The 15,135-nt window shown below is 37.7% G+C and overlaps 1 protein-coding gene across 2 annotated transcripts; it reads right to left on the bottom strand.

The window, feature by feature from the left end:
- Positions 1 to 7,212: 7,212 nt before the first annotated feature.
- On the bottom strand, positions 7,213 to 14,654 carry fam83c (family with sequence similarity 83 member C). Of its 2 annotated transcripts, XM_079460861.1 has the most exons (6): positions 14,526 to 14,617; positions 14,382 to 14,414; positions 12,821 to 13,641; positions 12,032 to 12,199; positions 11,556 to 11,680; positions 7,213 to 9,624 (listed from the first exon to the last, which is right to left on the bottom strand). In XM_079460861.1, exons 3-6 carry the CDS (start codon positions 13,319 to 13,321, stop codon positions 8,688 to 8,690), a joined length of 1,731 nt encoding a protein of 576 aa, XP_079316987.1. In that variant the 5' UTR covers positions 13,322 to 13,641; positions 14,382 to 14,414; positions 14,526 to 14,617; the 3' UTR covers positions 7,213 to 8,687. The 2 variants fall into 2 exon arrangements, with proteins under 2 accessions (XP_079316987.1, XP_079316988.1); XM_079460862.1 differs by lacking the exon at positions 14,382 to 14,414 and having other exon boundaries at positions 14,526 to 14,654.
- Positions 14,655 to 15,135: the final 481 nt, after the last annotated feature.

Below are 15,135 nucleotides of genomic sequence, written 5' to 3'. Positions count from 1 at the left end.
AAGTCATTCGACTCAATTCATCGTTCAAAACGATTCACTTCGTTTAGCCAGTTGTTGCTTGTTATCCAATGGGATAAATAAACCAGACAGTTCAAACAGAATTTGCGATTCGCTTCGTCGGATTCATTAAAAGGATTCAACGAGTCGTTTTAAACGTCAACAACGTCAGCGTGCGCGAGCACGGAAGAGAAATTCTCCGACGAAAATGACCCATGGCTTTACTACAGTATGCTTATTATTATGGTATTTGACATAAAAATCATAGTAACCACAAATGTTCTATATTAGTTTGTTTAACTGTAATATACGGTTTTATCAAAACCAGGGAAAAGGGTATGAGACAAAACAAAGCTTAGTAGGCTACCCTTTCTTTTAGGAGTTAACAATAGGCCTACAATATTATCAAAACTTACACAATTATGCTATCAAAAAGACTTAATTTATCGGTTTCTTTTTGGACATTTGCCACAAATATAGGTATATTTATGTTTTTATGAATGTGTATTATGTGTTATGAATGCGCATATCGAATGTTAAAGTAACTAAATGTGCCCCTTAACCATGAGCTGTCTGTGACTATAAAACAATTATTTCCTAAGAACGCAAATGTAGGGAATAAAATAATCATTTTAATTTCCAAGAAGGGCTACGTTTTATATGATTACTATTGCTTTTATCATGATGCATGATTAAAAGAGTGATTTTATTAAGTTGTGGACATGGCATCAAATACCGTATTCGTGATCTTCCGAGAAATTTGAGGCACATGACACAAATGAGATCAAACTATTGGCGTTAAGTATTCATTTCAATTTAGCCGTAGGCAGTTTCATGGCCACTACATCCAGATTTCCATTTTGTTCTTCAATGACTTCAACACGAACAATGATGTGAAAATACAAGTTAGAAAAAAATCATATTTGATTGATTTATAACGGTGTAGGTGATCGGGGACAAAAGCATATGTTATGGCGGAGAAAAGGTCTCCGGTGGGGAGAAATCGGAAGTCAGAGAGACTGACCGTGTGGCTGAGTGCACCACCTGGCCACGAGACAACAAATCTGGGTCACAATGTGCAGAGCCCTCACCAACCCTGAAGATGCTCAGATCTGTGAACAATGGGATGAAGGCCAGAGCTTCCAAAGATGAGCGGCAGGGGAGGCCTGATTTCTAACAGCCTCTCCATCTGGAGCTGTGATAAAGCAAACCTGGTCAGACACACATAAAACAAGACCGAAACTGTACACACCTTGAAGCACAACTGAGATAATTATGAACGTATCAACAAATGACTAAAATACTGCATGTCTTCACAGAGTGTCCATAAAACACAGTGTTACTCTGGCACTGGAGTGTGAATATCAAACAGGCCAAAAACACGTTTCACCCACTCAGCAACCAACATCATCTGAAGTGAGGGAGAGAGAGACGGAGAGAGTCTTTCTCCATCTGTGTCTCTCGCCCACATCTCCCCATTTTACTGTTATAGATTCAACAATGAGCATTTCAATGCAGGACATGTACTACTTTTATAGTCAGAGTTGTGTAAACGAAAGTTTATATTTCACAAGATACATTTTTAGATAGCATTTCCATTTCAGACAGACTGTAAACATGCTATAATATATTATGTTCTTTCTGAACAATGTGTGGAACGACCCATTTTACTCAGAAATGCACATTTCTCTCACATTTGCTCCCTTTGTAAATAAGGGCCACTTGTTTGACACCAGTTTTTTCACAGAACTCCACACTGCTGTTATTTTGAACACAGCCTTTTCAATTAATGATGCGCTTACACAGAATTAGCAGCATGCATGTCATGACTGTTGGGGTCTCTTGGTTTTCTATTACCGTCCTACACCTAATAGTAAAATATTTGCCATATTAATATAATTTCTACCAAAAACAGTGACTGATCTGGTTAGTGATGGACTGCTATTATTTTGAACATAACTGTATATGATTGGATTCTGGATTGTTAGATAAAAAAACAGCTTGTCATTCGTGCGTGTGTGTGCATTTAATTTCAGAAATGGCATCGATCAACAGATTCAGGACCCCTGCTTCCGAATGCATTTCAAACATGTAGCATTGTTTGTGCGATGACGAATGTGGCCGTGGTTCAGCGGCTAAATGCATTACGTGTGTATATCGGTGAGTCATCATAGGTCTGGGAGACATTAAACTGATATTATGTTCCAAAACATTTGGAGTGAAAACTAATCAAACTCGTATTTTCTTCCTGCTCTCTCCGGGGCCTCCAAAGGTCACTGAAAGCGCTAGATAGCTGTCCATCACAGCACATCCTAAGTTTTCTCTTATGTCACAAACTCCTACATCAGTTAGAAATGCAGAGGTGAGTGCTAAATTTTGCACAATGAACATCTGCTATACACTTCTTTAGAAATGTGGATATCCTGAAGCTTGCTTCTTGTTTTTTAGAATGCCAGTGTTCACTTTACAATTACAAAATGTTGTATTGCTTGAAAGTGAATATGAACTTGTTTTCTTTGCAGTATTTAAGTTAAAAAAACAGAGCGTCTTTTGTTACATTGACCTGTTCCTCTGCAAATAGAAACAATATTTCTGTATGAAATCTGGGAGAAATATTGTCCGTAAAAAGATATTTTGAAATGGCTGTATTTTAAAGCACAGACACAAATCCAATGCCTTATGGCTTCCTTTCGTCCATAAAACATAAAAAAAAGAGATCGGGTTCCCATTCACTTCAATTGCATTCATACAGCAAAGCATCAGTCCAAGCGATGACGTCCTTTTTTGCTGTCCCTTAGAAAGCATTTCACAAACGTCATTTCTCACTATCATCTTACCTCTAAATGAAACTTCATTTGTCACCACACGGGATCTCTGCAACTCTGTAATCTCCTGAATGAGGCAAAGATTGAACCGTGGGCCATGACGTTTGAAGTAGTTTTACAAAAACTATACTTGAATCAGAAAAGGAATTGAATGAAACATACATTGCTGTACAGTGTAAATTATTTCAACATAAAACAAGGTGCATAACATTTCACTTTACCTAAAGCAGGTCACATAAAATACACACAAAACCGTGCAGTTGTACATGCAGATATAAGTAGCCAGGATGACTAGTTTAACCTTAATAATGTACAGTCAGTCGGATATAAGCACACAATTGGTTTCACCCTGTGTGGGTTTATTTATATAATCAGTTCATTTAGATATAATCATTTTTATAGTGCAAAGCAACCTCTTGTACGCAGAGAAGGACTCTGGACTGAATGTGATCCATGGTTCATTCACTGTTTACTAAGGCAAGAGTGCCATCTCTGGTGAACAACGGTAAATTACAAATGTGATAATAAATGTCTCTTTTACGTGTGCAGTCTCAGCTAGGATTTTATGGCATCATATGTATATCTGTAAATGTTTAACTTTTATCTGATTGTAGGTGTTATGGTGCCTGACTTAAATGGAGTATGCAGTTATATGTAAAGAATAAGCAAGTTACAGCATAACCAGTTTCAGCCCCACCTCTCCAAAGAGTTTCCATCTTTCAACACAAATTAAACAGTGACTTTGGAATATTATCTAAAGCAAACCACAACGGCTTAACATCTTTGGATACACCTCACAAAAACATATATGTAAAATGAGTCATAATTTTACCCAAAGTCAACAGAAGACATATATTTTGTGTAGAAGATAAAAAATGGGATAGCTGACACAAAAATGAACAATATTTTATATTTACTCACCCTCGTGTCATTCATAGCCTGTTTGACTTTCTTTCTTCACAAGAACACAAAATAAAATATTTTGAAGAATGTAAGTAACCAAACAAAATTGACTTCCACCGACTTCCATCGCATGTACACAAAACCACAGAGACATTTCTCATCTTTTATGTTCTACAGACTTTTAAATGACACGAGGGTGGATAAATGATGACAGATTTTCTATTTTTGACTGATGTTTTCTGTGAGATATTTTACTTTTAAAACATGAATTAAGTAAAACGTTTTTATTCTGAAATAATTAGTGCTGTCAAACGATTCATTGCGATTAGTCGCATCCAGAATAAAAGTCTGTGTTAACATAATATACATCTGTGTACTGTACATATACATTTTGTATTTATACAAACAAATGCATTAATATATTTATGGAAAAATAATCAAATTCATAAACATTTATATATAATTTCAATTATTGGTGAATATAAATAAATATGTAAATATTTCCTAAATATGTATGTGTTTTGTTTATAAATACAAAATAAATATGTGTAGAACACAGACATCTATTATGTAAACACAAACGCTAATTCTCGATGGGATTAATCATGATTAATCGTTTGACAGCCCTAGAAATGACTTATTTACTGTAACCAGTCTTGATTTTTTTCATTTAGATATAAAACCTTATATTGGTAGCCTACTGAAACAAGTCAGTGTAATTCAATTTATCTTTTACCTTTAAGAGGACTTAAAAAAGGTGTCGAGAAAATACAACCACATACTGTAAATCCAGTATAAAAACACAAGAGGTGTCCAATATTACTGTCCCGAATATTACTGTGTACACTCAACAAAGCTTAAGTACATGACGGAACATTGACTCTCAGAACATATGAATCATCTTGGCAGATATCAGAGCAAATAAATGAACGCTGGCATTTCATTGTGAGACCGCACCATCCCCATTTCCTCGGATTTCTGACGAGGGCACATTTTCTTCAGAAGCCGATTAGCTCTCTGAAACAGGGACCCACTGTTCAAGCCCACACGGATATTTGGCAACCTTTCAGTTGACTGGCTTAACCGCATACTTGCACTGAAAAGTATCTTGAAATGTCAACTCTGTCCAACAGCTTCACGTTTTCTACAAAAGCCCTAACCAATTCTGTGTCCCAGCTACTTTCGGAGTCGGCCGTCTTTTCAAGTGCAATGACTGTAACATATTATGAGAGTGAATGTGGTCAGGAAAATAAAGGGGCGAGCTGTGACTTACCCTGTCTCTGCTGGCTTTGATGTAGCTTGATAAAGCTTGAAGGTCATTGTCAGTCATAACCGGGAGTGGAAAACATGTTTAATACTAAAGACAACATAGTAGTAAAATATGTGAAAAATGTTGACGTACCTACTCGATCCATTCATCAATTTCTATGGTAGTTGTCCTGAGTAGGCTAACAGGAGTGCAGGAGTCAACCCAAGGCCGGAAAAACATCCTGGACAGTTCGTCATAGAAACATTTCTCTTGATGGGTTATTGAAAATCGCCTGCGGCTACATGCCGCATGAAACAATAACGCCTAGCCTCGGTCGACATTCATCTGACATACTTGTAATGCCATTTTTGTTTTCTTATTGAAAACAGTAAATCCATTTACTTTACAACATCTGTGGTTAAAGGTGAGGAGGAAATCAGTTCTCCCTAAAAATAGTGTTAAACCATTGTTTGCAATCAATCGACAAACAATGTTTTACATTCCATGTGGGCCTAAAATAGGGAGGAACTTTAGCAAAAGAAACAAGCATCAAAATACTTACGACAACAAAACCAACATGACTTCACTCAATAAAATGTGTCACAGACTGAAACTAGTTTAACCACACATGTAAGGAATACATATATGCATTAGTTTGTGCAGTCCTTTCAAAAGTTGGACCTCTGAAAGGTTTAAATGCACTACAAATGACACATACTAATTCTTTGGATAAATGTGTGCATTAGGTAATGTGTAATACCAAAGTAAAAATAATTGTTGACTTAGTCAAGTAGGGCTGCACGATTATCCGTATTATAACCGTGAAAGATTTTGATAAGGTCCAAATGTTTTCATTTATGGATGCTTTGAAAAACATTGTCGCAGAAGTTCAACAGATTCTAAGGTATTATTTGAAGTGAGTTCAAAGTATACTCTTGTATTAAATTTAAAGACTGAACCCTTCCTATTTGTCTGCAAGTTCTTCATCAATTACATAAAAATGTTATTAAAATATCTAGAACAATGTTTTCATGAAGGACAATTCTGCACAAATATAACAACTTCTTCAAGACAACACAAGGCATGGATTACATTGTGGTTACTGTAACACTACATGGCTTCTCTCATCTTCATCTCTGTGACTTTGAGAATGGTTAATGATGAGGCCCGTAGCTGAAACAAAACCGGTGGGGTTGAGTTACTTTCTCAGGCCCACTAACAGACGACAATGCAGGTCAGCAGTTTGAATGGAAAGCCAGCGAAGCAGGCACGCTTCTGAACAGATAAAAAATATTAAAGACTGTAAAGATGTACACTACTGGACTACATCCCTCGCTAGCATTTCCTCGGCTAACTTCATGAGTTGATTTTTAAACTTTCCCTTTAAAGGACCAGTAGGGGAAATTTAGGGGCATCTAGTGGTGAGGTTGCAAACTGCAACAAACGGCTCACTACACCCCTCCCTTTCCAAGCACTTCGGAGGCTAACACAGGACAAAGATGTCTCGTTTTCACTTCTTTGCTGAAGGAGATATCGTGTCTGTGGAGCGGTTTGTTCATTTCAGGGCTACTTTAGAAACAACATGGCGAAATCTAGGGGACCCGCGGTGTATGTAGATAGAAATAGCTCATTCTAAGGTAATAAACTAAAACATAACTCTTCATTATGTAAGTGTTTTTAAGACATGTATATTATATCGCAAAATATCCTCGTATATAACTGTTGCTTTTACCTTCACTATATTCTTAAACTATCATATCCATTTTTGTGCCTTATGCATAAATCAAGGTAAAATGTTGACTGATAGTGTTAAAAGCTGACATAATGGAATGGCATCTAAGAATGAGTTATGCCAAACAACCATTTAGCTGGAAGCACTAAACACACACACACACACACACACACACACACACACAGACAAAGAAAACAATTCAAAGTGTTTTAGCAGAAATCTAACAATTCTGTAGAAACTAACCCCTGTAATTTAAGCTTCAAACCATTTTATTTCCTCATGAAATAACATGGAAGTGTATCTAAGGACTTACAGTGCTGTTATCATATTACAGCTAAACTATATTAGCATATACACCTAGGACAATAAGGTTTTGTTTTTTCCAAGCGTGTGCACTGGTATTTCCATTTTTAAAGTGTGAGCCCTATTAATTCGAATGGATTTTGAATGCGTGGAAAGTTTTATCATTCATCATCTAGAACAAAAAAGAAATGCTTAAAATTGTTAGAAAAAAAAGACAAAGTTTATTGGTTTATAGTTGTCATCTGTTGGTAACACTGTTAGAAAAATTATGAAAGACAAACATAACAGATGTAAAAAAGTAATTTTATACATTATATCCACATAATCTAAAACACCTCCCAAAAAGTCATGCTAACAGATCAGATTTTTCATTTTGATGAAATATACACATTTATGAATAAAAAACTTGTTTTTAAAGATTTTGACTGAAAAAAGAAGGACATACACAAACTACTGCAGGCACTGGATGACTAACTGATTATAAACCAGTATTGTCTAACAGCCGTGGGCAGGTTCAAGGCCTCAGTTAAACATATTTTGCAAAGGTATTCAGCAGGTTTGTGCCTTTTAGTGGCTTGCATAACAAAGGTAAGTAAAATGTCTACTCAATTTCATATAGTCACACTCATACATTCTATGGTATGAAAGTTAAACTAATCTTAGATCGGGACTTTTCAACAGGGTTTTGCAATTTGACTATCCATTTCTCCGCCACCACTTTCATTTTTTACATTTAATGACAGAAGCGGATTCAGCATCAGGTTGACTTTAACAACCGTCCTCATTTCAAGTTCAAGTATTCACAGTATTCCCTTTGTCAGACAAAAAGCATATAGATTAAGAAAGTGCTTGCCAAGTAATCTAACCATTTTGGAGTCAAAACAAACTCCAAGACAAGAACACCATCATGTCAAACAATTGAATGCTAGTTAATATTTAAAGGCACTAAGCGAGCACAAACACTTCTATTCACATTTTTACAATAAGCACTTGTAAATATGCGAGTAAAGCTTATACTTCATTTTCTAAAACGTAAGAATGTTTTTGCAATTAGCTTGAATTGCATCAAAGTCTAAGCCTCATAAAGGAATACAGTACTTACATAGAGCTGCGGATCGCAGCGTTACCCAAAATGCATTTCACTGTCGCTTAAATGCATCTTCATGGAATCACATTCTAGTAAAAATACATGAGAACGTCTGGAAGACTACACATCTGTAAGCCCTAAATGATGCTGCACTGTAAAAAAAACCCCTGTAATTTTAATGATTTTTTTACAGATTTTTCACAAGAAAAACGTCCAATATAAAAAAAAGGCAAATTCACCAGAAAAACAAGTCTTTTTTGTTATTTTACGGTATTTTTCTGGCACCCCAGCTGCCGGATTCAGTTTTTTTTACAGTGAAAGGTAATACTTACTGGCAGAGACATTGACTACATGTTGGATATCAACAGCATCTTCTTTGCTGGTGAATGTAAGGAATAGAAAAACAAAACCTAGGACAAAAATGCCCGTTTTGTATATAGTTATTTTAATTGTTATTAAAAATACATAATGCACAAAAACCCTACACATTTCATCTTCCATTCTGCTTGTGCATTTCTGTCTTTACACCTGATATGTACAAATGTTCAAGAAAAAAGTCAACCGAACATGCCCAGATCATGTACCACAGTGTTACTGAGGAAAGTTGTTCTTTAGCTCAAATCGACTATATACCTGTTTGGATTTCATCTTGTTGTATTGGTTGACCAGGTCCAATTTGCTGTGACCTAACGTCATGCGTTTCTCATCCTGTCGATGTATCCTTTTATCTGATCCTGATGGCATGGGTCCTGGCGGGGGAGGACCTTGCTTGCTCTCCGGCTCGTTCTGAGAAAGATCCGGGCCGCCAAATGGAGAGGTACGAGCGGGCGCCTTCGTGTAGACCTGGGGATCCTTCTCCTTGGCGGAAGGCACAAATAATTCAGTGAACTTTGTAAAAAGCGGGTTGGTGGGACTTCGATGTTTAACGGACACTTTGTTGTCGGCTGCAGGTGGTTTCGGAGTGCCGTAAAGACCTAAAGCCTGAAATTTGGATGTTTGTCCTGCAATGTTTGAGCGGATATAGTCCGATGTACCTCCTTTGGACCATTCTACAGTGGAAGACTGACCCAACCCGGAGGTGGGACGTTCCCCTGTCTGGATACCATTGGAACCTCTAGCAGCTTGGGTCCCTTGAGGAATTTGATGACCTCCTTTTGAGCTCCCTTTCCTTTCCTGTGTCTTTTGCGAGCTTTCTGGGTTCTTCTTATCATGCGTGACTTTGTAAACAGATTTAATGCCCGGAGGTGCAGCTTTGACACTTGAAACGCTGCTGCTGGATTGGCTGCTGGAGTTCTCGGAATACACACGCTCCTTGCTGCTGAAGTCAGGAAGCAAGTCCAGTCCCATGTGTGATGTCATCATTTTGAAAGAGTAACTAGGAAGCCCCTCCTCGTCTGGATTGTAAAAACAGTCTATTATTTGGGAGTCCGCGTACATGCAGCGGAATTCCCGATCGAAGCAGTCGGTGATGTGACCCGAGAAATGCATTAGCATGTTGCTATGCACCTGAGCCGAAAGCCACGTGAAACTATAGGAAAAGAGAAAATTAATTTAAAATCTATTTTTATCTAATGTTGATAAATAAATCACTCGTAACGCTGCAATCTGTAACTTGTGTCACACTATCGCCATCTGTTAGAAAAATGACTTTACATACTTATCATTACATGTTTAAAACTCATTCATACAAATTATCATAATAAGTTTAATATTTTACGTTTATTTCATTGTGGACTAGGAGGAAATAAGGAAACAACACAATCTCATCGTTACCATTTTAGGAGATTGCTAATTTGTATAAATTCATGTGATCATGTGATATTTCCTTTCGCGCCAGAGATGTTGGTTTTAGGGGTGGGATTTAGGGGCCTTCAGTATTGTTTTGTTCTTATAATCAAATGTTTTTGTTCCACTCACATCATACAAATTCATACGAATTAGCCAGTTTGTAAAATAGTTACGAATTCAGGCTGGTTTTGATCATTAACTGTTTATGTACTGTACCCACTCAATACTTTTTTAACCTAAAACAAAAGCTGTTACAAACTGCAGCTTTAAACGGCCATTTCATCAAAGCCCTCGACTATAGTTTTGTTGACATATCAGCTTTCCTATGCTTACAGTGTTAAAGTACATTCACACTAATCATCTGTTTATGGGATAACTCGTATGCCTTACATAATACTGAAATAAAACAGCATGTGATATGTGGTCTGTGTCGTTGGTTAAAAGACTAAAAGCCTCAATCTCTGTAACCCTTTTTGGGTTAAATACGTTTAAAAGGTTATTTTCACAAAACAATGTTTGCAAGTATTTCTCATGAACTGTGTGCATGTCGAGTCAAAGCAAACACCCTGTTTGCTATTATGTGGGCAAAGCTTTTAACACTTGAGTGTAGACCTCACCCACTATCCACGCTCGGTGTGTGCTAACACGATAGTTATACACAGGACGCTATAAATCTTGCTAGCCGTGAAGTAACAAAACAATTTCTTCACAAACTCATTCCTCTCCTAATAATTCCAACCCTTAGTAACCGAGGATCAGATTAATCTAACTTCAATACGTAGCCTAATCCATACAAAGCTAAAATAGCTTGTCTGTGTGTTAACTCTCAAATATGGCAGAGGTATACAGTATGTGAATAAGCAATGTATTCCATTTACACATATTAGCCTGGGCTAATCCACATAATAAACAAAAGTATTGACTTTGAAATTTGATGGTAAAATAAAAAACATTAGCTGCTGAGGCTTGAAGCTCCTGCCTACGACAAAGCTGGTGTTAATGCTAATTCCAAGGTAGCCCCACTGTGCCCGAGATCTGCAGAATCATCATGTTTTCATTGTTAAGCTCCTAAATTCTCCAGATGTCTGTGCGGGCGCATAGGGTGAAGCTCGTGAGCTCAACCCTTGCAGCAATCGCTGCCAAAACGCTGCCATGCGCTAAAATGTTTTACATAATACTGAGTGGTGTGTTTGAAACGAGATCAGCTAGGGCTGCTGGGCATGTGAACGTGAATAATTCAAAAGCACAGCTGAAATTCCTCCTGTGAGAACTTCAGCGTTGCTTTTGCTGTCAGAAATCGTGCATTAACACGCTAGAACGTCCGTAGGAGCAACAACGGTTTCTCAGACTGCTAACGGCTGAAGGTTCACAACTCACAAAACACTGTACGATTTTTTGCATTGGAACAATGATTGTTTGGGAAAAGTCACCATTGAACTTAAAAGAACATCTAAATAACACAAAATAGTCTAACAAAGATAACATCATATTCATTATGATTTAACAGCGTTAAGTAGATTTCTTTCAGTTTTATTTGTTAAGAGGCTTTAACAGCTCTTATTGCTTCAAAGCAGATTAACAGGAAGTCGAGCCTAAATGATTTTTGGCAGATATCAGTTTTCATGAGAAACTAAATAAAACAGGAATAAAGACAAGAATTTGAAATATTACCTATAAGATCCAGCAATGACCTCCTCACAGTCAATGATCATGAATTTCTCTTTAACTTGACCAGTGAACTTCTTTCCACTTTTGGTGCAATACGTGTCCCCGCATACACTTCTGATCCTTATATTCTGGAAGACAATAGTCATTACATCACTACAGAACATTGAAGTACAAGTTTTGAATAATACTATTAGTACACGGCAAAGAGATGATGCCATCACAACAGGAATACCAGAGAAATAATAGAAACAAGGCTGAAAACAACAACATTTTTTTGTCTTGACAAGGCAACACAATAAAAACAAGACATGAAAGGGGAACGATGATCCTATTCAACTGTTGCAATTATTTAAACAATTGCATTTATTCTGAATGACCTGTTAACTTACGTAAGCCTTATGTTATGCTTTTTACCGATTCACACGTCTAAGAACATTTTCGATAGAGTATGTTAAATAGAGTTTCGGTGCTTGACTTACACTTAGGTGGGAATTATGGATGTCTAGTTCTGAGCACATGTTCACGAAATGGCAGAGGTTCTTGTCATCCAGCAGAATATAAACTGGAATTTTCCGCTTGTTGGAAGCTTCCATTAAATCACAGAACAAATCCACGTCCGTGAAAATATCCATGACTACAGCAATAACCTGAATTGCATAGAGAAGTTGTTAGGACATGCACTGGAACAAATCTTTAAAATACACTTGACTTAAAGTTTAAGTGGTTTTGTGTTCATGATCCAGAAAATCTAATATTTGCAAAAAAGAGTTAAGGATTGCTTATAATGTTTAGTGCAACACTTTATCGCAGTTCCATTATTGTTCTCAATATATAAAAGCCCTACAAAAGTATTTGGCAACCTTTAGAATGTAGCAATTTTATCTAGCATACAAGCAATTGATATAAGAGTTTTTAACACTATATTCTACAGGGTAGCCTATTTTTCCAACTGGTGACAACTGATGTGTCCAAATTTTGTAAAATGTATTATGTCGAGCGCAATACATGTGTTTAAAGAAAACAAGTTCAACTGTATATGTGGCACAAAGAAGGTTAGGCTTAAAACGCACTTGAAAACGTTCAAAAGACAAACAGATTGTTTACTCGTGACGTCACAGAAAAGTACAGGCCAAACGACAACAAGTAAAACGAACACAAGGTAGCCACATCAATTCAATGACGTCTGACTGGATACATATTTTGGAAAGCGCTAAATGTCAAAACGCAACCTGATGGAGGCGCTTGCGCTTAAACTCAATCGTTCTCACCTTCTTCGCTTGACTGATGAGAGATCGGATCAGATCTTTCACATTTTGGGTCTTGTCCCTCTGAAAGTATATCTTCGCCTCTGTGGGACCGTATCTGTTGGCCATCTCCGGCCAGCCCAACTCCAACAGCGGAGGTTCCTCGTCCGACATCATGGGAAAATAAGTGCCCGACGTGAGCTCCGACACCGTGTCGCCTTCCTCCGAGTCCAAACCGTTCGTGCCGCAATCGGCGCTGCCGGTTTTGGCCACATTTTCGGTGATATAGCGTATTTCGGGGGCCGAGAGAAAGTTCACTTCTCTTTCATCCTGTAGGACTTTCCTGTACTCCTTTTCTCCGTGTTCCAAGAGCGCGTCCGTGGCGAGCCGCGCTGTTTCATTGTGGCTCAGCTCAAGAAGGGTCGAGCCGTGTCTCCAGGGGGTCTTCACGTCCTCGAGCCTCGCGGCGAGTTTCCCTTTGCGCGTTGGGTTCTGTATCGGTCGCAAAGCGTCTGAACTGATCATTGCCGCAACGAGTGTTTCTCCAGACGATCACGATTGTTAAAAAAACTCAAATTGGTGTAATCCAAAGGGTCTTAGCTGACCTTGTTTCCTGTCATCGTAGTAAGAATACACAATTCCCGGGAGCTTCTGCGCGTATTGTTACGCGCTACCGAGAAACTCTATGCTGTTGCTCTCCCCCACCTGTGCGCTTACCTGTCCTGTGATCACCACCTGCACCTCCTCCCTCTTACGTCACGTGGAAAGAAAACAAGTCCGGCTGTCTCTCCGAGGAAGCGACGTGTCCGAGTGTGCGCAACAGACACTTTTGTGCGTCGCTTACGCTGTGGGGCATACAAGGTTATTTAGACGTAACGGCGGATTGGTATTAATGTATACACACATCGTGACACAGGTTGTGTAACCAGGTAGGGATATATACAGTTTAGACAAGAGCACTGATACAGAAATCTTGGCACAAGAAGCGTATACAAAAGGCCTTTCATGGGGTTTATGTCACAAAACCTGTCAAAAACGTGTTCATCTTTACATTTAGTCACCAAATTGTGCATAAAGAAAGTGAAACACGTTTTAAAGACCATCAAGAAAGTTTGTATTGTGACCTTTTGTCAAGTGTGCAGAAGCTTGCAATACAGAACCGGAAATTACAAGTTTTTGGTTTCAATAAGGGTCAAATCTTTTCCAATAAAAAGGCTTTGAAATATGCCAGTACTAATATATAAAATTTAAATATAACATGTACAAATAATAATTTTTATTTAATGTCATTTTAAACAGGTAATATTAAAAAGTTCAATATGCTTAGTTATATTCTGGATCGCTTAATTTACTATAGTTTCTTCTGTCTAAACTTGGTAAAAAACTTTATTAGCGAAATGATTGCTAATTATGACAGAACTTGGATTGTGTTAAGGGGCTGGTTTCTGGTTTGATGGTTGTCTTTGAGAAACACGAAGGCCTTATTTGAATGGTAAATTCAGTGCCCGGGATGTAACACGTAAGGTGGATTTACATAAATTATTTCAGATGATCATAGAGTAAAAAAAAGATAAAGCAGACATACTTGTAGGGCAGGTCTTTGCAGTCGTCTAGCTAGCTGTTTAAGCAAATGTTCCATTTTAGATGCATGTCATCATTGAGCAAACACTCATCTTCAACAAACAGTGGAAAACGTATGAACAAAGCACCAAAGGTTTCTTATACTCACATTTTAGTATTAGCTTTACTCTACGTGCCGTCCCAGCGCTCCTCAAGAGCCACTGGTTGTTTAGTTGTTGTGTTTTCCTCCGTCTGTCGTCCCGTGGTGGGATATTTTCAGGTCTTCCTGTCTTTCTCTGCGGAAAGATAGCCACCACCCTGAAGCAAGGCATGCTGAATGTTTCCATGACATGTGTCTTACAAAAGGAAGACAAATGCAAATGCAACCGTTTTCTTGTTGGATATTATTAATTTCAATCTCAATTCAAGCTGTTACATAAAATGATTACACTTATATACAGTACCTTTCACATCTTTACTGGCTATAAAAATACAACACAACTGCATCTCAGGCAATAGCAATAGTACAGTATAAAACATACAGACACATTTATGTACATATCTAGTGGACTTTAATGATATATCTGTTTCAGCCATCATATCTTGCAGATGTCTAATATACACAGTGTGGACACAGATGGTTTGAGAAAAACCACGCGTCATGTAAAACTCTGAATAATGGTTTTATTATAGAAATGAATAAAGATAATGTGTGACAATACACAACACTATGTGCCCATGCTTTGACAATGAAGGGCAAAATTAGAATTTTACTTCAT

The sequence above is a fragment of the Barbatula barbatula genome (genome assembly GCF_947034865.1).
Source record: "Barbatula barbatula genome assembly, chromosome: 7".
In the NCBI taxonomy this organism is placed as follows: domain Eukaryota; kingdom Metazoa; phylum Chordata; class Actinopteri; order Cypriniformes; family Nemacheilidae; genus Barbatula; species Barbatula barbatula.
Note: the sequence above shows the minus strand (reverse complement) of the source record. Positions and strands in the feature narration are given on the sequence as shown.

Excerpts from the sequence above, each read along its gene's own strand:
- fam83c (XM_079460862.1), bottom strand. The coding sequence starts at position 13,321 with ATGATCAGTTCAGACGCTTTGCGACCGATACAGAACCCAACGCGCAAA. Across the intron at positions 12,200-12,820 it reads TCATCAGTCAAGCGAAGAAG|GTTATTGCTGTAGTCATGGA; the intron begins GTGAGAACGATT and ends TATGCAATTCAG. Across the intron at positions 9,625-11,555 it reads GTCATTGCTGGATCTTATAG|TTTCACGTGGCTTTCGGCTC; the intron begins GTAATATTTCAA and ends CTTTTCCTATAG.